The sequence below is a fragment of the Silurus aristotelis genome (assembly GCF_946808225.1).
Source record: "Silurus aristotelis genome assembly, chromosome: 22".
In the NCBI taxonomy this organism is placed as follows: Eukaryota; Metazoa; Chordata; class Actinopteri; order Siluriformes; family Siluridae; genus Silurus; species Silurus aristotelis.
Genome location: NC_139595.1, coordinates 17,084,024 through 17,111,078, shown reverse-complemented (window position 1 = coordinate 17,111,078; position 27,055 = coordinate 17,084,024). Strand labels below are relative to the sequence as shown.

Below are 27,055 nucleotides of genomic sequence, written 5' to 3'. Positions count from 1 at the left end.
CTTTTGCTGCCAAAACAGTAACTTCTTTAGTAATTTGAGCTACAGAAGCTGGTCTGTTGGATTTCTTGGCCACCCATGACCCTGTCACTGGGTTAACTGGTTCTTCTCCGTTTATAATATTACAATGTCATAATGTTGTGCCTGATCTGTGTAAATAAAACTGGATACACTCCTTTCAAAAAAACTTCAGCCATATAAGTCCTTGTGTACCTATTTTGATGCACTCTAGAAATACCATGACAATTAAAAATATTGATATGATAATAATTAGAACTTGCACATTGATATAAACTTGTGGTTTGCTTCTTTAGCCAATCAGAAGCAAGAATTAAAACGGTGCTGTTCTATTGGTAGATGATAATAGTAGATAGATAGACCATGGGTTTTAGTTTGACATTTTGAATTGACTGGAGGAATAGACTGTGTGATTCTGGAGAAAGTGGTAGCTCAGTGGTTAAGGCTCTGATCAGAAGGTCGAGGGTTCGGGTCCTGGTATTGCCAAGCTGCCATTTGAACAAGGCCCTTAAGCTGCTGTGCTCTAGGGGTGCTGTATCATGGATATGCAAAGGAAGAATTTAACTGTGCTGGAAAAGTAAAACGCCCTTTTTACCCTGCTTTATTTAAACCTATTGGCATTTAGAGCAATAGCACATGGAATCCCAGGAAAAAAAGGGGTTAATAGCAACTGGAAAATTGTGTGTGTGGGAGTCCAAGACTCCCAGCGACGGCGGATGAACCCGGGTGTTGACAGGGAGGGCAGGGCTGCGCTGTCCCTTGCCGCCATCCAGATAGCCCTTAATGAACCCTAATGACAGGTAATCAGTCCTGTAATGATGATGACAGGGAAGAGCCATTTACAGCCAGAGGGGAGGGAAGAGAAAGAGAAAAAGAGAGGGAGAGAAAGAGAGAGAGAAAGAGAGAGAGAGAGAGAGAGAGAGAGAGAGAGAGAGAGAGAGAGAAAGAGAGAGAGAGAGAGAGAGAGAGAGAGAGAGAGAGAGAGAGAGAGAGAGAGAGAGAGAGAGAGAAATGCGAAAAATAGACGAAATGACGAGATCGGATATAGTAGCCATCACTGAGCGCAAGTTTTCCAGGAACTTGAAAAACATCCAGGGGAATAAAAAAAATGTGTGTTTGTGTTATGTGTGAGGGTGTTTCTGGGAGGTTAGGTGCTCAGGTAAGGTGGTCACAGGTGAGAAGATCCTGAGTGCTTTCTTCATGGCCGGTTGCATTGCTGGAATTCCAGCGGCTCGGGATTATTTGTGTTAAAAGATAAGAGGCTCTGAAAACGGAATACAGTGACTTGGTGTGACCAAGGCTCCGGGTGGTCGACGAGAAAAGTGTGTGTGTCTAAACATGTGTGCTGACTTCACACACACACACACACACACACACACACACACACACACACACACACACACACACACACACACACACACACACACACACACACACACACACACACACACATATATACTCGCTGATACGATTTGCTCGAGTTGGGAACATGAAGGTGGAACAGGAAATGAGAGGGAGCGAGAGAGAAAGCTCATGATACGTGTCATTAGTGAGCGCCTGGCTTGGTTTACTGATTCTATCTGGGTCTTGACCATGACTCATTCACTCACTCTCGCTTGCCGACACACACACACACACACACACACACACTCCTACATGGGAAGGAGCGGTAGCGGTAGCTATAGAAACCAAACCATCTCTCTGCATACACCTTCCCTGTGTCACCATCTTAACCGCTATGCTTACACTCCGCTAATTCCGGTGCTGCGGATTTCCAAGACTCGCTTTTCTTATTATTTTTTTATTTTTTGTTCCACCGCTTTTACGGCTCGCTTAGCATTCCCCCTTGTACTTGACAATAAAGTGAATCCGGCGAGCAAACGGAACTGGCGAAGAAAGGGATCGAGGCACCTTTTTTGCAAACCCGTCGGTCCAAGTCTTTGTTGTGCGGTTGTGTTATAAAAAGGATTCCCCGGTAATTGGAGGTAATTGCTGGTAATTGCCATTGCCTGCATTAGCTCACTCACGTGGCATGCACATGAGGAGCGGCGTGTAAATATAGCAGGCCGTGTATGTATATATGGAATGGGGCTAAATGTAGCGCACCCATTCAGATGAGGACACTGTTCTGCTTTAGATGTTGGCTTATATAGCAGCACTGCAAATTACAGCCCTGATGTGTACAAGAATTTTCGAGTGTGTGTGTGTGAGCCACCTGTCACTGTTTACCCACGAAGGAGCTCTCCGGGTTTCATTCTGGAGGTATTTGCAGTGACCTGCAGCTGGGATTAGCCTCGTGCGGTGTGTGTTCGGTGAACAGAGTGATGGCAACGCCCGGAAAAGCGGCCCGGGAGAAAGCGCCGTCACACACGGCCATTAATCACTACAAGCCAGAAAATGACAGTCGTTTATTCGATTTCTTTGGTATTATATTATTAGATGAAAAGGTGATGTTGTCGTTTATCCGTTTTGCAGGCTTATAAAGCTAGAATTGAATATAGGCTTGAATGGCAGTCTAATTTGTAAGGCAGCTCTCTCTTGGAATAAATTATTTTGTTCTTTTTCTTCTTAATATTTAAATTTTTATTATTGTATTAATATAAACCACATATTTAGTCCTTAATTGTAGTTATTGAGCTGCTTAGTTAAATACATGTTTTCTGTTGCCCACTGTCTGTCACTCAGTCTGTCTGTCAATTTATCTGTCAAGCTGTTGGCCTGTCTGTTAATTTGTCAGTTAGTCTGTCTGTCTATTGGCCTGTCAGTCAGTCTGTCTCTCTGTCGGTCTTTCGGCCTGTCTGTCAATTTTTCTGTCTGCTGGCCTGTCTGGTCATATATTTTTTGGTCTGTTGGTCTGTTGGTCTCTCTGTCTCTCTTTCTGTGTCCATTAGCCTGTCTGTCAGTCTGTCTGTCAGTCTGTCTGTCTGTCTGTCTGTCTGTCTGTCTGTCTGTCTGTCTGTCTGTCTGTCTGTCTGTCTGTCTGTTGGCCTGACTATGAGGTATTTTGTTTGTCTTTTGGTCACAGTCCATTTTGTGCTCATTGGACTCTTTCTCTAAATCTGTGCAGCTGTCAATCAGTCTTCCAGTCTGCCTGCCTGTCTATTGATTGGTTTATTTGCTTTTCTGTTTATCTGCCTGTTAGTCTGCTTGTCAAGCACGTTTCCTGTTGGGTCCCCTGCTTGTGTCTGACTGTCTGTCTTCTGGTCAGTCAGTCTGTTTGTTATACATCCGTCTGTCTGCCTATTGGTCAGTCTGGCTGTCTGTTAAATATCGGCCTGTCTGTACAGTTGTATAAATTAAACTCTGCCACCAGCATGTTTACCTCACGTTGATGCCAATCTTATAATTAAGATCATCAAGCAAGGCAACACAGATTCTTTTGTTGCTCTGACTGAAGAATGAACTGTATAAACTGTATACATAAATTAATTTTTATCCATATTTCTTTCTAACCACACAGGATGTGTTTAATGTGATAGTTTGCAAAGTTCAAACGGTAAAAAAAAAGTCAAATAGCCTCCTGCCTTAAGCGTGTAAAAGGAAAAATTAACAGTCAGTGAAATTGGGAAAAGACAGAAAGGCAAATCCACACATTCCCTCTTCCTCTGATCTCTCAGCGCTCAATGGACCGATTCTTTCAATATGCTAGTTTGTGGAATGGATCAAGTCAGTCAGTCAGTAAGTCACACACACACACACACACACACACACACACACACACACACACACACACACACACACACACACACACACACACACACACACACACACACACAAAACCCTGATACTGTTCCTAAAGAGCACAAACAATTGGTCCGCTCTCAGCAGCAGTGTTTATGCTTTGGGGCCTCCGAGGTCAAGGACGCTGCCCAAAATAGGGTACTTAGAAGCGAGAGTGACAGTGCGGGGGTGTTCTTTTACTACACAGGCATGAAAGGTAGCACTAACATCACTGTAGGCTTTGCTATGGCCTTCTCATCGTACTGTATTTGTGCATTGTACAGATGCAAAGGAACCTGCAGCAGTGCCAGTCACATACTTTATAGCTTATATATTGCTATCTGATCTGCATGCGTTTGTGTGTGTGTGTGGGTTCACGGGAGGTTGAATCGTCCTACAGCATGACAATAAATAGAAATCTGTCTCTAATGTAGAGCCATTAAATATACTTGTTATAATAACAAAAAAATGTGTGCGTTAATTGATTATCTCAGGACCTCTCTTTGTTAATACCAGTAAAAAGTGTGTTTGTGTGGGTGTGTGTCCTCACCAGCTGTGGTGTATCCTGCAGCAGGGGCAGTAGTGTTGCCTCCAGTATAGCTGTCTGCTCAACGCCGAGTCCTTGCCACAGAGAGACCAGAAGGATGAGCAGATGCGTGGAGCTGCGTAACCTGGAGAAGGCCTGCACCAGACACGCTCGGTTCTCCTCGGCTGCATCCGCCAGGGCTATCACCTGACCGATGGGGGAAAAAGGGAAAGGGGAAAAGGGAAAACTTGAGTCACATGCAAGTACATTAACCTCCAGGTTTAAACTGGAGACCCCTGTGGAAGGTTATGAGCGGTACAGGCAGCAGGTTTAAACTTGTACGTGGAGGTTTTTTGGGGGAAGCGGAAGCTGTGCTGACAGGAAAATGATCGGTAAACTGAACGAGAATGGTGGGGGTAAAATGACGAAAAGAGGCCACACTTTAGGATAAAAGCCTTCCGATCGGTTCGGTGCAGTAAGAAAATGTCAAAAACGAAAATAAAAGGCATTATTTAGACAGGATACTTTTCACGTACACACACCAGTGAATTCCGGGCTGCTGAAGTGACCTGTCACCTGTACGCCTAAGTTTTCACTCACGTTCAATCATTTTGCAAACCGCTAGGTCTCCGAGGAATGAAAACCAGGAAGCTGCCTTTGAAAGTGTAGCCTGCTAACAGAGAGGAGTGTGTGGTGACAAAAAGGCCTGTGCCAAGGCAAACTGAGCCACGGTGAAGGGGCTTTTGTTAGGGCCGGCGCAAGAACTGATTGATGCCAGCTGAGATGGAACAAAGGCACATTTAAACCATGGTGGTGTATGTGTGTGTGTGTGTGTGTGTGTGTGTGTTGTGAGTGTGTGAGTGTGGTGTGAAGGACTGGATCTAGGCCCGACTGTCCAGGAGAGGAGATTAGCAGACAGAGTGCAGCTTCGCATCTGGTTTCATGTGGCAAAACGGCAAAGCGTGAACAGCGTAACGCTCGGGTTAGAGCGTTCAACTTTACCGGAGGGTCTGCGAGAAATCTTCTGCAGCCGAATCCAAAAAAAACCTCAATATTGATCTTTGTGGCAAAAACAAATAGCATGTAAGTTGTTAAAACTAAAATGATTAGCTCTTCAAAAAGCTGGTTTTAAGGAGGTCCACACACACATACACACACAGCTGCCATAGCTGTTCGCTTACCAATGCATTTAGCAAAAATTACACAGCCTAAATATACGCAGTCTATTTCCGACGTTACATTTACAACCCAAAACAAACCGTGACCAGTAACCAGCGCTGAAGACGAGCCAAGCAAATCCATTATTCCTGAGGGACGCAGCCGCAAGCTGAGAGGCAGAAATATCTCCCCAGATGGGATAAACACCACGTATTTATTCGTTCGCTGTTTTGTTTTTGTTTCTTTTTGGCTGAGGGATGCTTTCGGTTTTGCGGTCTTGCTTGCACCTTGACGAGAGGGAAATGCGCTCATCCAAACATGAGGCGTCGACATTCTCCTGGAAAGCTCTTCTCACAACGATTTGGGAACGTGAGATAAGCTAGTGGAAAAGTCCAGACAGGAGTGCAGAGGAGTACTGAGGTGTCGGAATGTCTGTGATGGGCAAAGAGCGGACTTCCCCCTGCGGTAGGTTCGTTACGAGATTCTTCCACAACCCATGAATTATTGAAGCGTAACAAGGAGGTTTTTACGAGGCACCAGGAGGGACGCGGATGTCATGAAAACAAGCTTGGCTTTTGTAGCGCGTTAACAATTAACAACGCGCATCTGAAACAATAGGGGACCTTCGAGACGGGAGCCGAGGTGTCTGGGTTTGTGTGATGTTGTGCCATGTGTGGCTCAAAAATACACAAGGAAGAAAGTGGTCCGGTAATAGATAAAAACAACAACAACAACAAAGACAACAAACTGATGCCGTCTAGATCGATCGCTAGACGTACAGCTTGAGAGCTTAGACAAGCCGCAATAAAAACAGATGCAGAGAAAGACACGATGATTCGCTGATACAGGATATAATAATACGTTTTCAAGGATGTAGCCAGTGCTCCAAATACAGAAAGAGCAGGTGCTTTCAAATGTAAAAAGAAATCACAGACGAGTAAATCGCATCCCCTCAAAATATCGCTTTTGCTCACACATGCAAGAAAGAAGAGACGTAGGTTATGTCTACATTAATCCGGATAAATTTTACATCTAAAATCGTTTACACAAGGCAAGACAATGTTTTCATTTCGTTCACAGTCTGGACAGAAGGCACAAACAAAGAGAAAAATGTGTGTTTTCGAACAAAGTGTGGACATGGCATAAGAGTGTGCACTCGCATGCAGCATAATTCGAAAAAATGTGTGTGGGAAAAGGGAAATAGCTCCCTAGGGAGAGATAGAGAGAGAAAACGAAAGATCGGGATCGTGCTGACAAATAATCCTAGACAGTAACTGCTTTTGTGTTCGGTCACGGTGTGGAGATAGCGCTCGGCTCGATAGCATTCGGTCGCTTGGCCCGGACAATGCTTGTTTATAAACCGTGCCTTTGGAGCGCAGAGTCAGGGAGGTTCGAGAAAGACTCGTACGTGCGATAGCATCTGGCAACCCACACGGGCAACCTGAGCTCGGCTTATCGGCCGCCGTGGAAGGCTCCAAACCACACGGTCTGATAAGGCCAGAGCTCTTTGTTTTGTTTTGTTTTTTTTTGTTTCTCCCCTGATTCTTGCTAATCCTCCAGCTCCTTTTTGAGGGCCGACACTACATCCCACTACAGCAGAAGCTCATTCTGCAAATCTGGTCTTTCTCTTGTCTTTAAAAAAAAAAGAACATGCTTTGGTCTTTTGGACCTCATCTTTACCTGGTTTGGGCTTGGATTACAGTACGAAAAAAAAGAACAATTCGGGACACAAATCAAAGTCTTTTTTTTTTTTTTACGTACATGGATAAAAACAAAAAAAAATAAAAATTCTAGCATATTGTTAACACCTATATTGTGATATCATTTCAAAATGCAGATGCAATTAAAATTATAAACTGAGCAGATGTGAACAATTTTCGCCTGGTAAGGACTGAATGTCTGTTAAAAACCAACCCTTTTTTCCATGTATATACATATCCCTGAAAATTCGTGTGTGTGCCCCCGGACCTGCAGAGATAGGCCGCTAGAGGTTTGTGTACGTTCGTTTCTAATCCGTTCGAGGTTCCAGATTTAGACGTTGCAAGGCAGAGAGGAGGCCTTTCATTAGAGCAGCTTTCTCTACTCATTTTAGCAGATGCTTGTTCCCGCTCTGTAATCACCAACCCAAACTCACCTCCCATGCTGCAGCCAGGCCACCTCCACACAGTGACCCTGCTCACACTGCACACGCTACAAACACACACCAATCCTCGATCGCACGATTTACTACCATAGATTTCCTCAGCTGGGCTAAACAATATGGATAAAAGTATTGGGATAGCTAAACTCCAGCCATATATGTAAACTGTAACCACAAGCTTGTGCAATTGTATAGGATGCCTCTGGATGTGGTAGCACCTAGGGTTAGAGTTTCTCTTCACTTAAACTAGGAGGAACAAATCCAGCTCTATGAAGAGATGCTTTACATGGGTTGGAGTGGAATATCTTCCGCTATAGAGTTCTGACCTCAACCCTATTGAACACTTTTGAAATGAACTGAAATGCTAACTACAACCCAGGCCTCCTTACCTCACCTACATCAGATCCTGACTTTACTAACATCCTTGTGGCCTGATGAACCTCCACATTTCTCCACTCCAACATCTAGTGGAACAGAAGCAGTGGAGCTTATTATTAAAGCAAACAAGGACTCAGTGTGAAACGTAATGTTTAAAAAGCACATTTAATCTTATGGTGAGGTGTCCACAAACCTTTGTCCATGTGGTGTACATTTTATTAGAGCATTTTAAGAAAAGCTGAAGATGGTCTTGGTCCAATTCTCATCAGTCCATTCCTGTCCCTGAGCTGCTTTTATGCTCGAAGACAGATTTTCTGAAATACTCAAACTGAATCCAAGAACCAAAGATCTCAGTGACTGTAAATCATTTAGACTGACATTAAAACTCCCAGGAACCCACAGGAACCCAAGAAAACCCTCAGGAACCTATAGTATACAAATCATCAAATACTCCAGGCTAAACTCTTTTAACAATATTCCAGCTGAACAGCGTACACGAAGGATTCCACACACGTCGACTGAAAGCATGCCCAAAAATCTGCAAGGCACAAACAAAAACAAAACCCCAACTGAGACGCCACTGGGTGTATCTACAAGAGATAACACTCTGCCGTCTGGCTGCGTCCTTAAGACAACACAACATAAAGAAGCACCGAGTTTTTCCTCGTCCAATCTTCGACTGAATCATGAGTCAAAGCGTGTGCGCGTGTGCGTTTGCCAGAAAGTCTGAAAAACAAAAGCAAAACTTGCCAGGTGTGCAACTCTGGCATCTCGATGAACAAAGGACATCCAATCACATGATCTGAAAGAAGACAGTAGTGCACTTCCTAAGTCTAAGGGGCCAAATATGAGCTTTTTCACCTAACACAAATGCTAATTCCCCTAATTTACTCTCTTTTCTTTCATTCCCCTCCCCATTTTCTGCCTTGAACCATCCCCATTCCCCTGAAAACAGACCACGTGACATTCCATTGCCCTCTGAGAGACCCTTAAACTGGCCGCTCTTTGGGGGCATGTGGCAGATCTGACATGTATTAAAACTCTCGTCGGGGCGAATGTACGCAGATATATATATATATACACGCAACGTAAAGCCTTAATGAAAGTGTGACAGGCAGATGGACTCAGTGCTCCGTCTGGGAAAGTGGAAAGCTTGGGAAAAAACCTGCTGCGTGACTAATATAAAACGAGCCCGAAAAGACAGAGAGTTGTTTGACTTGTGGTTAAATGGCTCAAATTAATGTTAAAGGCAATGAGCGAGCTTTAAAAAAGTGCTCTCCAGAGTCGCCGGCTCAGGCAAAGGAGACTGGAGAAGGCATCTGGAGAAGCCTGACAATAGAAAGATTGAAGAGAAATCCAGGCAAACATAGCGAGGTTCAAGAAAAAGAGAATATTCGGTGAAGGAAATGAAGAACCTGCTACAAACTCTCAAAGTGTGTTTATGTATGTTATGTATGTTATGTATGTTTAACCTTTAACAGCAGCTTGGGTCACATCTGGAATCTTTCGAAGGCAATGCCGGCAAGACGACGCGTGCTCGATGCATGCGTGATTGTGCTGCGTGTCTCGACACTTGTCTCTTTGTATCTCTGTCCGTCCTTTAATGCAAATGTTAATGTTGGGAGGGGGAGCAAAAGTGACAGTGAGCTGATTGTGGGTCACCGATTTTCGCAGCGCATGCTGCTGTTTGGCTCCGTCATACCTGTTTGCTTTTCTCTCAATGGCCTCCTTTGAATGGCTCAAAGAAGACGAAAGAAAACACGCACACACAGCTTCAGAATTTACAGAAACAAGATAAATATCCAGCGGAGCCTGGCCTTTGCCATGCAGGGCCTCTGATTACAGAGCAAATATGTGTAATCGCATAAATCCGCCATTGTTGCACTAATCTTAGCCGCGGAAATGCTAAAGGTGGACATGAAAAACGTGTTGACTTAAAAATAAAACGGGTTTGAGAAAGTATGCCAGAAGTATGCCACTAATTTAGCTGTTACCTTTTACTCAGAAAGGCAAGCAGACTCCTTTAAAAAATGTCTTTCCACAAGACACATTTTATACCACTATTTCAAAACCCACTGTAAGAACACATTTTTTTAAGATGATTGGAAACTTGGGCACTCCCTGAAAAACGGGCCTGCGTACGCTGCTAACCTGTAAAAGTTACACACGTCGACCTAGAACATACTCGCCTATTCACGCAGGCCTCGTGTAAATCTTGACCGTTTTCCATTCCGGGTGAAGCTCGAAAACGAACGTACAGCCAAAGCATGCAGTCTTAAATCTAATGACAAGAACTTCCCTGTGAAACCACAACTCTGTAGACTATATATCCTCAGTGTGTATCCTCTCAACTCTCGTCCTCAAACACACAAACTCTCCACACACGTCCCTTCGAGTATGTTTAACATTCAGTCAGGATGATATGTTGACTAGGATGACGATTCCACTACTGTTCCACTACTGACGATTCCACTACACTTGTGCAATTGCTCATGCAATTTCATGTTTTTGCATTAATATTAATTCATGCATCTTTAGTAAGAGCTTTATCCTGGTCAGGGTCAAGCTGGGTTTGCATGAATAGATGGAACTGTGTGGAATGGATGGAAATATATATATGTATTTATATGAGGTTGCCCATACATACAGTGCAGCGCTCTCACCGATGCGGCCTGGGTTCGATCCCTGGTCAGGGAACCAACCCCAGCCACTCTTAGTGCCGGTCTCAAGCCCGGATAAATGGGGAGGGTTGCGTTAGGAAAGGCATCCAGCGTAAAAACATGTGCCAAATCAAACATGCGGATGATCTGCTGTGGCGACCCCTAATGGGAGAAGCCGAAAGAAAGTTTATTATGACTCTAGTGACGCAAAAAAAGTACAAAAATAAATTATTTTCAGGTGGCAGGAAAATAGTATGATATGTTAGAATGCTGCCAGAATGTACACATCACCTTGTGAGATGCCTTACTCCTTAAAACATGTATTCTTTCTGTGTTTTCGACAGCGCACTGATTAGTCTCATCAGCTAGATGTTTGCTAATTACCTGTTCAATTATAAATGATAAAAGAATTACTGTATACTACCCCAAAATGATCATCTTTCTTTAAGACTCCTTGGTAGTCTAGTCCATGCCTCAACTTACTATATTTTCAAGTTACGATGGGGTCAGTAGAACACATAAATCTGCCCCAGAGGCCCCAGATGGGCTGTCAGTCCATTGCAGAGATCCAAACACTCAATGGTTCTTCAAGCTTTGTTTAATTCTTTACTGATCTTCAGCAACCACTTAATCCTGGTCATAGTTACTGTGGATCTGGAGCCAGTCCTGGAAACACTGGGTACAAAGCAGGAAAACAACCCCGATGCCAGTTCATCGCAGAATTCCATCAGTCATTGCAACTCTTAATTCACTTCTGCATTCACTTATTTTTATTACTAGGTCAGTCAGCTTGAATTCGGATCACTTATTCCAGGATCACTGCGCATGAGATGGAAATACAAGCTGGATGGAATGCCAGTCTATTACATGGAATGCCAGTCTATTACAGATCATTTCTTTCTTCGCATATCTCAGTGATGTTAGGAAGCTGGGGTCAGAGTGGCGAGTCATTCATGTTACAGCTTCCTGGAGCACAGAGAGTTAAGGGACCTTAGTAGCCCTTTCTCAAGGGCCCCAAGAGTGGCAGCTTGGCAATACAGGGGCTTAAAACCCTGACCTTCTGATCAGTAACCCAGAGCATTATCTACTGAGCAACCACTTCTTTCCATGTGCCAAAGAAAAAACAAAGGAAAAAGAAACTAGCAAAGGATGTAAACCAAGTGCACCTAAAATGTGAATGTACAAAAATAAATTAGTGATGGATGAATAAAACAAGCCATTTTTGTGCCAGAGTTTTGAGATTCAATGTGGGCCATTTTAATTACAATAGAGGTAATCCTATTAGCATGGTGCTAGAGTCTCAGAGTCATATACAAAAGAGCAGCAGGCAAAAGATATGCTCCATTTCTTAATACAATCCCGATTCTATGGCAACATGGCCACAAATAAGCTGGTTTTGCAGGGTGCTCCCAGTGGAAGGTCAGCCATTGTAATTCCCAAATCCATCTTACTGAGACAAGATATTACATTACACATATCATGCCGTCATTATTAGGTAGAGTAAAAAAAAAAAAAAAAAGCCAAGAATAGATGGGGAAACCAAACGCTGCTTTTTGCTGCTGCTTCTAACGTACACACATAGTAGTGTTTTGCAGTGCCAGCTGTATACTTTTTGGTTGGGCAGTGTAAACTTTTCCAAGAGATTCCTACAGAACATTTGCGAGAATGCCTGGGCCTCGACCCCCCACTGAATCGGCCCCCCTTTGGGCAAACACCTGGACAGCCTCTCACAAGGGTATCGCTGTGCCTGGGTGCTTCCAGGATCTAAAAAGTGGCACTAGCGAGAGATGGTCTAGTATTGTAAGAACACAGACATTCAGAAAAACACTTGGCTTCATGTGATTGGCTAAGGGGTGATACTTCTTTACTTTCTTTTCGTCTAGTGTGACAAGTGGCACAACAAAGTATCGGGAATGGTGGTTAGGGCAGCTGTTTTGCTCTTGCTTGGTGCTGACTGTCATTTATCTCCATCACAGTGCCTTAGAAGTACGTCATCTGTAGGTGCCTAGGAACTTTCCAGAAGTATCACATGTATCTCGTTTGATGATCTTTGAGTGGTTGAAGGGAGTGCGAGGCAGGTTCGCCCTCAGGCCTTTCATGTGCTACACAAACAGAGGTACTATCTGACAGACCCCCTTTTCGAACTGGGCTTCAGACAAGTGCACACAAATCTTTGACCATCAAACATTAATGTCAGGTCTCAGGAAGACAGGGAGATCAGTGTTGGCCCCTTGTTTGGGTGCTTTTAGCAACTGTTTAGGCCTGTTTAGTGCCCTATTTGGGCCCAAATAAATCAAGCTTGTCAGGAGAGAGGCCTCTATTATGAGCCCTTGCCAAGGCCTGTCACTCATGGCGCTGCCTCTCACACCTCTCAGATGCTAATTACAGGAAGGCAAAGGGAACTTAACAGGCTTCTGCAGCAACATGGCGGGGTCTTTGCAAAGCTTCATTACGAGGTGAAATAGTTGTGGGAATAGAGGCAGCTGGGGATTCCCCCTTCCCTGAAATTCTCCCATTTGCTTTTTAGACCTTTCTATTTGTTTCTTCATCTTCTGACCAATTTACATTTAAAAATTTAGAGCATTTGCAGATGCCCATGATCTTATATATAAGACTTATAACTGAGCATTTGGGCATTAAGGGTCTTTCTTAAGGGCCCAGCAGTAGTAGCTTGGTGGTGCTCGGATTTGAACTTGTGATCTTTTTATTCAGAGTCCAACAACTGAGGCTAAATCTACACTAAATTTGAAAATGGCGTTCTTATCTAAAAACGCTCAGCGTCCACAATTTCGTTTTCAATCGTTTTCCAAAATTTGCTCATTTACACTGCTCATCCAAGCTTCGACCTGCGTCATTTCCGCCTGCTGTTTCCTCACTTTCCAGCTTTTTGAAACACAGTGGCAATGACTAAAAATGCATCAACGTTTTCGAAAGCCTTTGTTTTTACAGTCCACACTGCAATGCAAAAATAGCATTTTGATCCAATAGAATCCACTTTAGAGAGCGTTTTCAAAAAGCTGCATTTCGGTGACTGAAAATGCCGTCTCAGTGTGGACGGAAATCCAAAACAGAGAGAAACATATGTGTTTTCCACCTCCCATTTTAAGACCCTCTCTTAAAATAAATGCTGAGCTCTTTCACTAGTGAAGTAAAGTAAAGTAAAGCTAAAGCAGTGGGTCATTAGCCTGGATCCCGGCCCTTGTATTTGCAAGGGTGCATGTCTATGAATCAGAATCAGAGCAGCCAGGACCCCTTTATAAAAAGCAGACCTGATCAGGATGGCACGGGACCATCACCCACATCCTTCATGAATAAAATATAAGGCTAGAGAAGTAGAGAGAGCAACGAGAAGGTGAAATCTTAACCATCCACAAAACATGTGGAACAGCATCGTGGTTGCACAGCGCAGGCCGCGGCTTGCTAATGTACGGTGATAGTGTCTCATCAAAAATGCATGAGTGACATGAACTTCAGGCTTGAAAGGGTTTTCAAAGCCAAAAGAGAAGACATGACAGAGAGTATTTGTACATGTGCAAACTGCAGTTATGCAAGTGAGCAAACTGTAGAGGCCTCTGTCTCCTGCAAAGTAAATTTTAACAGCAACCACAACAAGCACATCCCTAAGCCTTTATCTTCTCTCTAGTTGACCCCTCTAAACTCTACAGAAGAGCCTTATAAGTTAGCATTAAAGGTAATTTGGAAAAGCTGAACACATCACAGCAGATATCCTTTGCCTAAAATACTGCAAATAAGTTTTCTTCATGATCTTTATGATGTTTACACTTTAATTGAGCTAAAACGTATTTACATGCAATATCACCTGAGTAAAAACATTCCTAGGTTTTCTATAGAGCAGCTATTGACCAATCAAGGAAATACTTTACAAGACTCAATGGGTCTTGTGAGGTTCATGTTCCCACTCGACTCCTATCTTCATATACAGTTCGGTTCCAGCTCTAATCTAATCCTCTCGGTTAAGCTAATCAAGCCTTCAGTAGCATCTGAAAATAAAAGCCAGATGTCTTTTAACTAACTTTTGCAGGATGGCTGAGTTCCAGGGGGGTCCTAGTTTTAAGCCATAATTTATCCAGCAATGATTTATCATTAAACCAAAACAATGTCAAAGGGGGAACACACTGCCCTCTAACTTTATATGAAATTTACAAAAGAAGGAACACATCTTTTTTACAGTAATTATACATGAATCAGTGGGGGATGCTCACCTTAAACAATTTATTTATTTGGAATCTCTATTGTTAGCAATTTGTAACAGTCAGGGGTACAATCTACTACATTTTATAAAATACAATATATTATGTACAGGATATGTAAATGATACAAAGAAATGACTTGCGAAGAGGTAAATATTAGAGATGTTTTTCCACCTTATTGTAAGCTGAACACAGAAGGTACTTCTATCTATTTGTGTGTGCAGATTGAATTATTCATTTAGAGTGCAAATCACTCTCCTGACCCATCAATACACCCCCGTTCTGACAGGCTGTGTATACATTACATTATACTGTGTATAGGGTGTCGCCATTTCCCGCACGCCATCAACAAGACAAGCGCTGGGGCAAGAGACAGAAAGAGAGATGATGGAGCAAGAGGCATACACATACACACACAATACACACAATACACACACACACACACACACACACACACACACACACACACACACACACACACACAATACGTCAGTGTAATGCACCAGTGAAGATTTTGCTTTGTACTTTCAAAAGAAGTTATCAATTTCATTCCAATTCATTTCAGGGAATCGTCTAACAAATTAATAGTTTCTTGATAAGCTAGCAGTCTAGCACATTATACAGACGCTCCTCACCTCACGAACATTCACTTTACGAACTTTTGTGGATACGAACAAACCTGTCCTCAAAGTGAAATTTGTTTGGATTCGAAAAAATTCAAAGCGAAGGAGAGATAGCTAGCTACTTGTCGACCGTAACGCAATGGACTAAGGCGAATGAAATTTTTTATTAATAATTTGTATTTTTTGTATTAATTAAGAAAAAATATTGTATATTTTATTTTAGTATATTTTATTGTTTACTTGATATTATTTGCTATTGATAGCTCTTACATCATTTGGAGATATGTGAATAAAGAACACAGTAACAACTTACGAACAAATTCATGGTACGAACGGTAACTTGTTCATAAGGTGGGGAGCGTCTGTAAATGAATAATGCTATATACACATAAATATTATAAAATGATCAAAATGCCAACATTGTCTTAAAATCTGTTGATACATTTAGAAAAAAATTACAGAACCTGAATTCTAATTACACAAATAGCCTTTACCGCTAATCAAATTTCCAGGGCTGATTCTTTTTTCTTTTTTTTTTTTACTTAACGTTGTGTAGCATCTCTTAAACACGACACTCAACTGGCAAAAAAATTTTTTATTTACAAAACTGTGAAAAGTGGGCTGTTTATATAAAATCTATTAGGTTAAAAAAAAAAATCATAAAATAAAGACATGAAGACATGACGAAGACATGACGAAGAGTGTTTGAATGTCGCAAGCTTTCAGTCTGGAAAATCCTTCATGTCTGTAATTACAACCTTACAAAGAAGTCACTGTAAAGCATTCAATGCTGAACCTTTGTAGTCCACTTGACTAGAAGCTTTTGCGTAAATGAGCACTGATGTCCTGATGAAGTTAATTGTCCTCTTGTTTTGCTATGCCATGGCACGCTGGCATTAAGTGTACCTTCCCTGTAACCTTATTTTGCCAAAATTTACAGCTTCATGAAGCTAAAAAAAAAAAAAAAAACATCCGCATGATTAATCACAATCTTCCTAATTCAAATAGCTGCTAATTGAGAGGGAGTAGCCCTGTGTCACGGAGGTAAACAGTTCTTTCAGAGGACCATCACTTTGTAATACCACAAACACACACTCTCACACAGTGATAATCGGTTTTATGACTGCACACAGGATAAAAAGTGCAAACACACCAAGCTTGAAGAAAGGAAAGCTACCATATGTGCCTACTGAATGCTAGTCATGAGTGAAAGGTTGAGCTATTAGCTGTGAGGGTAATGTAACATCAAGAGACCCATTAGAGAGACGTCATAAATCTGTGCTCATTCAGTGAGTCTCTGTATGTGTGTGTGTGTGTGTGTGTGTGTGTGTGTGTGTGTGTGTGTGTGTGTGTGTGTGTGTAAGGGAACATTTTGTATATACATCATCTCTTTCAATGCAGGTGTCGATGTTCTATTAATGTACACACAAAGGCAGTGTATAATTGTATCCCGATACTGTTATATTTCCACAGTTGTGTGTGTCAGGGGAATATTGTTTATATAAGTCCTCACAAAGCCAATGTGACCTGTGTTTTAATAATGTCATATTTCCATTAAAAAGTGTGGGTGTGTGTGTGTGTGTGTGTGTGTGTGTGTGTGTGTGTGTGTGTGTGTATTTATTGTGTACATAAATCATGTCCCCTCAAAATCAGTAAATCAGTGTGTTCAAGTCCCAATCATGTTATATTTCCTCAACTCTTGTGTGTGTGTGTGTGTGTGTGTGTGTGTGTGTGTGTGTGCATGCGTGCGTGAGTGCGTGCATGCGTGTGTGATTACTGTGAACATAAATCATGTCCTTACAAAGCTAGTGTGCGTTTTGACCATATAATGTCATTTAAATAATGTGTGTGTGTGTGTGTGTGTGTGTGTGTGTGTGTGTGTGTGTGTGTGTGTGTGTGTGTGTGTGTTGTGTGTGTGTTTGTGTGTGTGTGTAGGGGAGGGAGTTGACCATTTTGTATATAAATAAATTATGTCCCCACAAGACCACTGTGTGATCATGTACCAATAATATTTTATTTACATGAATGTACGTATGTGTATGTTTGGAGGTTCTGTGTTTATATAAATCAGGTCCCCACAAAGCCGTGATCTTAAATTTCCATGATTTTGTGTGTGATCACTGTGTACATAAATCATGTCTTTAGAAACAGTGTGTGTTCTTGTCCCAAACATGTTATATATCCATGAAGGTGTGTGTGTGTGTGTGTGTGTGTGTGTGTGTGTGTGTGTGTGTGTGTGTGTGTGTGTGTTTTATATCAATAAATCATGTTGTATATCAATAAATCAGGTTCCCACAAATCCAGTGTGTGTTCTCGTCCCAATAATGTTATATTTCCAAAAATGTCTGTGTTTTGCGTGTGTGTGTGTTGTGTGTGTGTGTGTTGTGTGTGTTGTGTGTGTTGTGTGTGTGTGTGTGTGTGTGTGTGTGTGTGTGTGTGTGTGTACCGACCTGACGATACGTGCCCTCCATTAGTGTGTCAAGGTTCTGTAAAGGGGCTGGAGTCTTGTCTTTAAAGCGTGTGAGCAATCGTCGTTGGATGGCTCTGAACTGAACAGCTCGCTCTGAAAGCAGGTCCTGATATTTCTGTGCATTCAATCTGAGCTGCAAAAAAAAGTGCACAAAAACATCAATAGTACATATGTTTCAGTTTTGTGTGTGTGTGTGTCTCAGACTATTAAAAAAGCCCACTGCTAGATGTGTTTATCATCAATCTGAAAACAATTCGTTCTGACTAACCGTATTTACGTGTACCCTAAACTTCGAGAGCCGGGTAAAGATCTCTGTTGGGGGAGAAGGATGTGTAAACGGAGCTTCAAGCACGCACAAGCAACATTTAACGTCAACTTTATTATTGCCAACTAAACGTATGACCTGCAGTGTTAGTTATATAGTGTCCGCCCTCACATTAATAATGTGTAACATGAACTTTTCTTTACGAATGATTCCTTGAAACCTTTGTGTTGGTCAGTGAACAGGGCATTCAGCTTCTTCTCAAAAAAAGTGCATTCAAATAGATTCAAATGTCGTATTTGAATCCAATTTATGAACATATACTATAGTTTAGCAAAAATATTGGGACACCAGCCATGTGTGCTTCTTCACAAACCCTTACCACAGACTTTGTATGCAATGGTATAGGATGTCTTTGAATTCGCTTGAACTGGGAGACCCGAACCTGTAACAGCATGACAATGCCTCTGTGCACAAAACCAGGTTCTTAAAAATAAGGTGTAAAAAGGTTGGAGTGGAAGATCTGGCTTGCAGTCAGAACGATTTAGAACCTTGAGTAGGCTTCCTCACCTCACCTACATCAGTACCTGAAATATTTGTAGTTGAATGAGCACAAATATCCACAAGCACAATCCAAAATCTAGTAAAACACCTTCCCCGAAGAGCATAGCTTCTTGAAATGGCAAATGGGAACTAAATGTGGAATGGTATGTACAAAAATCACAAATCAATCGTATGGTTATGTGTCCACCAACTAGTTCCAATATACTGTAATTTGATTATATACAAGCAACCTGAATAAAGGTGTACAAGTTTAGCTCATTGGTTAATGCTTTGCATCATTGAACAGAATGCCAGGGATTCAAGCCCCAGTATTACCAAGTTGGCAATCATGGGGCCCTTAATCAAGGCCCTTAACCCTCTGTGCTCCTGGCGCTGTATCATATCCGACCCTCTGCTTTAAGTAAAACACTGGGTTCCATATTTCCTTATGTAAGATGTATCATAATTTTAACATCTCACCTCGAAGTGATGATCCACAGTCTCAAAGTATTCAGCTAGTGGGATCGGCCCGGAGAAGCTGTTTCGGAAATCGTTGACTCCAAGCTTGGCAAAATGCTGCTCGAAACGTTGCACCAGTTCCTTGGCAACCGGCCAGATATCCTCAAAGCTTTCGCTCTGGATCCTGTAGCGCTCTGCAGGAGGGCCACATACACACACACACACACACACATACACACACACACACACACACACACACACACACACACACACACACACACACACACACACACACACAAACACACAAAGCATTGCTATCATCCTTTGCCCAAGTCTTCACAACACCTGTAATTAACTCCTGCCAACGTAAAGCAGATCACAGGACTCTTTCTCCTGATGGATATGTGTGTGTGTGTGTGTGTGTGTGTGTGTGTGTGTGTGTGTGTGTGTGTGTGTGTGTGTGTGTGTGTGTGTGTGTGTGTGTGTGTGTGTGTGTTGCTCACGGGATGTTTTGGAAGCCAGAACGGTGACCCGAGAGCCAGCGATAAACTGGAAGGCCAGGGCGTTACCTTCCTTATCCTCAGGCTTGTCTGCAAATTCTTCATTAAAACACATCAAAACAAAGCAAACAGTGAATCATACAAACTCGAAAGTCAATTTAAAAAAGCAATTATTATTATAATTAAAATTAAGAAAACAAAAGTGAAAAAGTTTCCATTTGTTGCTCTGCCTTTCATACACACAAACACACACACACAAGTTCTGAGACGGTCCTACTGTGTGGCAGGAGGGATGTCAGACAGAGATAGACACTCTTATCTCCCTAGAGGACGCCAGTCAAGGTGAAGTGAGCACAATGGAGGTGCCCCTTATCTGCCCTCCTGCTTTCGGCCCCGTGCTTTTATCTCGGAGTCCAGAACGGCCCCCTGTCTGCCGCGCCAATGCTGTCCCCTCCATCACCCGCTCACCGCAACCAGATAACCCATCATACATAGCCGATAATGAGGGGAGGACTGCAGCAGTGCTTGTGTCCCCAAATGGGGTACATGAAACATGTCCTGATATAGTAACTACAGCTAGTAAAGACAAGATCATTCAACTTTTTATTTTGAATTCAGACAGAACAGGTTAAGAACAAGGCTCGAGATCTTGGCTTGAAGCTGCTTAGATTTCAACCTTGCATTTAATTCTTATGAATACTATTACTACTACTATTTATAATAATACATTTAATTTAAATGCGCATTTTAAAGCACCCAAGGACACTGTACAATTTAAGAGATGATTTAAAAGTTTTCTAACAGTCACTTTCTAATATAGATTGTGGAAGAGAATTCCAAAGATGAGGAGCAGCCCAGCTAAATGCCCTATGACCCCATAGTGACTAAACGAACAAACAAGAGGAACAAATGAAGATCTATGCTTTAAAAGTGAGGCAAAAACTTCATATTGTGTTGGTCCCCCTTTTGCCATCAAAACAGTTCTGACCCCTTGAGCACCAACAGCATGAACTTCTTCAGCAATTTGAGCTACAGAAGCTTGTCTGTTGGATCGGACCATACGAACCAGCCTACGCTCCACACGTGCATCAGTGAGCCTCGGCCGCCCACGACCCTGTCGCTGGTTCACCACTGTTCCCTCCTTGGTGCACTTTTGATAGTCACAATTTGGCTCTTGTTAAACTCGCTCAAATCCTTACGCTCGCCCATTTTTCCTGCTTCCTACACATCAAATTTGAGGACAAAATGTTCACTTGCAGCCTAAAATATCCCACCCACTAACAGGAGCCATGATGAAGAGATAAACAGTGTTATTTACTTCACCGCTCATAATGTTATAATGTCATAATGTTATGCCTGGTCAGTGTATGCTCGATGATGGAGGTTCTAGTAATTATACGGGCCGCTAAGTTCTTGACCAACTGAAGCTTATGAAGGAGTTTGTGGGGTAACCCAAACAGAAGAGAGTAACAATAATCAACAGTGTCCCAAATGTCTTGATCATCCGAAAAATAAATAGTGAAGTAAAGTACTGATACCAGAAAAATATACTAAAGTACAGTACCAAAGTATTTGTACTTCGTTACTTACGATCTCTGATTTTTGTTAAACAAACCTCAAAACCTAGCTTTAAATGTACATGCTATATACAGTCAACGTTAGCATTAAACTTTTACTAAAAACGTATTTCCTGGCATCGGATAAGGTTAAAATCCCAGCGTTAATAATTCAATCCTGAATGTGTGTTCAGGGATTATGCCTGGAAATGGTTTGTTCGCATGACTTTCATGTTGGATAAACGCTAGTTACAGGCTATGAAAGGCATAGGGATTATGCCTGTGAAAGTTTCGGCACCGAACTGTAGAAACCGGTCTAGTTACAGATTTCAGGTTCTTTTAATGCTGGTGCAAACTGAAAAAACTGCAAAAAATACAGGAAAAAGCCAATTTTCTCTATATAACACCTTTTAAAATAAGGCCTTATTTTGCTGGAACTGATGGATACATTGAGCAAGTAATTTCTTACACATAAAGCTGCTTTTTCATTTCATAAGTCGTGGAGGAAAATAAACTGTACGCCATGGCACCATTTTATTCCTCTGTAAATATGTGCATTTAAATAAAATTGGAACAAATAAAATTGATATAATATGAGGATTTCACCAAAAAAAAGCGTGCCAACATAACCTACCTGTATAAAATCTTTCCAAGCAATTTGTAGAAATTCAATAAATACTGTACTTTTGCGTACATACTTGGCGACTAAATACTCTGCTAAATGGTGCTATGAAACCGTCTGTGTGTCAGCGTGGAGTTTCCGTGGGGGAAGTAGCACCAGATGACTGTTTAGATTTCACTTGGCTTTGACCGTGTGGAAGTCAATACCAGAGCAGTTTCCTTGCACAGTGTGGCTCCTCGAAAAAGTGTTGACAGACATTGCTCGTTTAAATCTGCTTCCCTCGACTAACACGAGCCAATGACGTCGCAGTCCTATCCAGTGTTCCGTCGCATTTCTAACACACTTTGGCATTTGGAAAAGAGGACTGGGGGAGTCCCAGCCTCTAATCTTACACTCAAAACTTCATTAAGAGGACACAGTACAAGAAGTCCCCAAGTTACAATGATGCAACTTACTGATTTTATGATGTTGATAGCAATGCGCCAAAAACAAAAGTTTTACGTCATGTGCAGCAGGCAAACGTAGCAGCGTATATTAGGATGCTGCCGGGATGTACAAGTCGCCCACCTTGTGAAATACCTTACTCTCGCCAACGGTCGACAGAGTTCGGTTGTATCGGTATTAGGGCGTCTATTTTTTATGTTTTTGGTGTTTCAAAGGTCAATTTTATCTCTTGTCTCACACTTTTTAATTGTTGCCGGACACTGAAACAGAGTGCATCCGGCTCCACCCTCAGGAACGCTGGGGGCGCTGTATTGCTGTGTTTCTGGTAAACAGAGCAAGTGTCCAAACTTTTTGATATTTGGTAAAATTTATACATTGCTTTATTTGACTAAATAATGTACTGTAATTTGTTAAATTGTTAACAAATTACAGTATACTTCCCCATACTGATTATCATTCTCTAAGACTCCTGGTTAGGCCAGGCCATGTCTCAACTTGGGGACTACCTGTACTTGTCTATAACACGGGATAGGACATGCTGACCCACCCAAACATAGTTAATAAGCTTGTGACTGTTGTGTTGAAGTACCTGGAAAGGCTTCACTGAGATTGATGGGAGGTTTGTTGGTGTCCACAGTGATCTTGTACTTGGCGTTCTTGGAGGCAGTGGTGGGGCAGCAAACCAGGCAGAGTGGCAGCACGAATTTGCACTGGGTTACTCGTGGAACTCCTGGCAGCACAAACATACAACTTTTTTCACAAACAGGCCAAGCATAACGGCAAATGAAAGGCAAGAATAAGCCACAGAGATCTGAGGTCTTAACTGGTGGATCAAGAAAGTTGAAGGACTTAAAAAAGTAAGAAGCTCAACGTGTCCATCCCTACATTCTCGCTGACAGAAAACTTTCCCTGTGCTACAAAAGAGGCTCGGATTCCTAGCTGTACTCTGAGCAAAAGAGTGTCTTAAGTTCCCACTTAATATTATCAGCAGAATTGATCAATAATCCGAAACCTTCAGGGCTGACAAATGACAAATGCTGCCACAAATCCTGCTGACTCTCACACTCTGGTTCTGAGAAAGAGCTGACACCTGGTCTTGGAAAGATACTGGCAACTCCCATTCCCCCACCATGACTCTAATCCCATCCTGTAATGTTGTGCCAGGTAACCAGAGCTGCAGCACCTCAACATGGTTCGGATCATGTCACTTTCACCAGGATAATGGGGCGAGAACAAAGCCTCCGGACGACCTGTGGGTTCACCCACTTTGGAATCACTTCCAGGAACAAAACAGAAGTGTGAAACCAACATAAAATCATCAGCGATCTCTCAATGGTGGTGGTACGCAAAGAACTGAAGAAAATGACTACCTAACCATCTTGTCTATCTTGGCATGGAATCTAAGTAAAAACCTATGCTTTCTCCAACCCTGAAGTCCTCTGAGATCAGGTGTACGGTGGAAAAATGTGTTTTCTCTTCAAATCTTTGCAGAAATGCAGCAATTTCCTGAAACCTAGAGTTTGCCAGTGTTTCACAGATACATGTGCAAGAAACTGTTCTCTTGTTTCCAGATGGCCGTGGTTGCCCTGATTTAGTATTCTTTATAATGGTCTGATGGGACCTCTACCACCACTTACAGGCCTGAGATGACACTGCACCTTATTCAAATCTCATCTTATCACTTTTCTGCATTACTGGGTGCAAACAAACTCTCATTTAGTGAGAAAAGATAACGTTCTCATCAAGAATAAACTTCAATTTAATCTTTAATCTAACTTCACTTAAATCAGACAATACCAAGAGAAGAAGAAGAAGAAGAAGAAGAAGAAGTCGTTTTTATTAGTCACGTATAACACAGTGAAATTCATTACTTCGCTAATCACAGCTTGTTAGGAATCTGCCAAAGCACCCCAGTACAAATGTTTTGAATGAATTGATATCAGTTTATAGGTGAGTTTCTACCCAAAGGGTAGAAATGATTCAAATGATATTTACTTTCACTTAAATTAAAAGTGGAAAAAAAAATGTCAAATATGGAATACTAACATAAGGCAAATATTAAATATACTTAATTAGTTGGTTTTGTATTTTTTAAACATTCCCATTCCATTTGTTTCAATTAAGAAACAAGGACATCTTACACTGTCCCGGGAAAAAAAATTCCTTTCTTTAAACTCGATTACAAGACTATCAGGTTGATCATCAAGGAGATGTAAAAATGTGGATCTCTAGGAGAATTCAAGAAGCAGAGAAGCTTCTTCATGGACCAATAATACAAATACCCTCCTAAAAATTCTACAGCTGCTGTGACCATTTCCAGTAAAAACCCTGCACAAACTTACAAATACAATGAAAAACGATGTACAAAGATCTCATAAAATTGAAGCTAATGTTTCCACTGATCTAAAAAAAATAAGAATGGGATTTATGTGAATATGAAAAAAAATCTGTACACACATTATCTTTCTGCATATGACCAAGTGTAGCAGAGTGTAAAAGACCAAATGAAAGTACAGATGAATTTTAGTGTGTGTGTGTGTGTGTGTGTGTGTGTGTGTGTGTGTGTGTGTGTGTGTGTGTGTGTGTGTGTGTGTGTGTGTAAAAAAGGGATGACAGAGAAAAAAGCAAGCACACCAGGTATCGTGTTTCTAACTAACATAAACACTGTCAGTGGCGGCACTCACCTGCAGGGTTCAGCTCTGTCACGGGCAGCAGAGAGAGAGAAAAAGAGTGAACGTTTATGTTATGTTGTGCAGCTCATTTTCCTGCCATGCACAAACTGAGAAACTGACATGCAGACACGCGACCTGTAAAACTGTTCCTTAGGTACTGTAGCATCTGGTAAACAGAAATATGTATATATTTATAAGCCTGTTCACAAAACCAGCTCCAGTAAGAAATGCTTTACACAAGTTGGAATAGAAGATTTTAAGTGGCCTACTATAGACCTTTGACCCCAAACCTATCGAACAGCTTGGGGATGAATTGCACCCCAGGCCTTCTCACCTCACCTACATCAGCACACAAGAGTGTAGTTTAAGAGATTAAACCGTTTTTGGATAATTCATAGACTTGGCACTGAGAAACACACCGGCAGCTCATAATAAGGAGATAAGAAGGAAAGGCTGAATCTTTGCCACGTACACTTACAGAATTGGATTATATTTGGATTGATCTTGGATTCTGTCTCTTCTTATAAGACTAGAATAAATATCAAACAAGGAGCTGTTCATGCTCCGTTTTTAAGAAATCTGCACAAAATGTCAAACAGTGGAAGGAGAGAAAGTCTCTGACAGGACTTCACTCCTCTTTAAAAAGCCTTTAAGTTCTTAGGTTTCCTCTGCCCGGGGCCATAATAGCTGCTTCGGCACTCAATATATTCGAAGTCATGTCACACCTTCTAAAATAACACCTGAGATGAAGCTGGAAAGGAGCTGAAATGTCTCAGGACTCGATGTAGCACGGCTGTCTACGGATGTACGCGCCTCCTTCCCTCTGCTCTAAAGGAAATTCTAACCACCCCCGGCGAACCCTTGTGCCTTCCCTGGAAGGGCCTCGCCTCTTTATTTATTCGCAAAAAAAAAAAAAAATTGCCATTGCGTACAGAGCTAGGCATTTTAAGTAGCGGCCACATCAGTCATTCAAACCACGCTTCTGAAAACACGAGACGATTTTCTCTCTCTTTCTCTCAAAAGCGTTACCTACAGTGCTGCTGGGTTTAGGTTGAAATCTGTCAGCGCTGCCTAAGAAGTCGATTTTTAACCTGGAAATAATCATAGATTCAAATTGCTTTCAGCTGAAGGTCCTTTTACACTGATCTTGGACCAGACAGTTCACTCAAGATCTTACATGGACATGGTTTACATTATACAAATATTTTCTTACCCCAAGGGTTTATCACTGAAGGGGACAAAGTTCCCTTTTATTTGGGATTTTGCATGGGGTGATTGTGTGCATTAGACGATTCTGTCCTATGCATTATAGACGCCAGAGAGAATAAATAAAAAAATTAAAAAAAAGCAACAGATCTGCAATAGAAATAAAATCACAGATTGTGTGGAAAATGTACATTAAAAAATGTCAAATATTACCGCAAGCAAGCATTTGATAATTGTTATTCTTTAAATCACACTATAAATCACACACTTATATCACAATAAAGTACAATCCAAGGGTGGTAGTAAATTCAGGTAGTGATGTAGGTGAGGTGAGGAGGTCTGGGGTGCAGTCGGCATTCACATTCATTCCAAAGGTTTTAAAAGAATGGAGGTCAGAGCTCTATAGCAGGAGATCTTCCATTCCAACCCATGTTAAAGCATATATCAATGGAGTTGGCTGTCATGCTGGAACAGGTTTGAGTCTTTTAGATCAAGTGATGGAAAAATTGAATGCTACTGCATCCAAAAGACAATTGTGTGCTTCGAAGTTTGGGGAAGGACCAGATTTGAAACACATATTTATATATTGCATGCTATACATATAGATAATGTCATACTTTATGTTTAATAGTTTGATCAATATTTGAAACTTTTTTTAAATTAAATTTAAAAAGACAATTTGTGAAAAAAGCTGGTATGCAAATTAGTGCATGTATAAAATTATTTTAATTAAAACAATAAAATAAAACAATTTTATGATGCTTAATTGTTGTCTACAGTAACCTTTAAAAAAAAGAAAAAAAAAGAAAAAGTGGTGCTAATTGAACAAATCACATTGGGAATTTATTATGCCAAATTTTGAGCTCCGCCTGCGTGTTTTGTACGAGTTG

The 27,055-nt window shown here is 41.6% G+C and overlaps 2 protein-coding genes across 3 annotated transcripts in view; one reads left to right on the top strand and one right to left on the bottom strand.

The window, feature by feature from the left end:
* The window catches only part of bbs9 (Bardet-Biedl syndrome 9), a 125,421-nt gene that overhangs the window by 59,281 nt on the left and 39,085 nt on the right, over positions 1 to 27,055 (bottom strand). The window contains exons 15-20 of one of the 2 annotated variants that reach the window (XM_083525621.1): positions 24,972 to 24,986; positions 22,877 to 23,017; positions 19,669 to 19,764; positions 19,187 to 19,359; positions 17,882 to 18,034; positions 4,286 to 4,468 (exon numbers count right to left, since the gene is read on the bottom strand). In XM_083525621.1, coding sequence (XP_083381747.1) covers positions 4,286 to 4,468; positions 17,882 to 18,034; positions 19,187 to 19,359; positions 19,669 to 19,764; positions 22,877 to 23,017; positions 24,972 to 24,986 — 761 coding nt within the window. The remainder of the gene's footprint in view (positions 1 to 4,285; positions 4,469 to 17,881; positions 18,035 to 19,186; positions 19,360 to 19,668; positions 19,765 to 22,876; positions 23,018 to 24,971; positions 24,987 to 27,055) is intronic. The other variant, XM_083525622.1, reaches the window with a different exon arrangement.
* The window catches only part of pmvk (phosphomevalonate kinase), a 69,948-nt gene continuing 52,591 nt past the window's right edge, over positions 9,699 to 27,055 (top strand). Inside the window, exon 1 of the mRNA XM_083526155.1 lies at positions 9,699 to 9,703. The gene's annotated coding sequence lies outside the window, so the exon portion shown is untranslated. The remainder of the gene's footprint in view (positions 9,704 to 27,055) is intronic.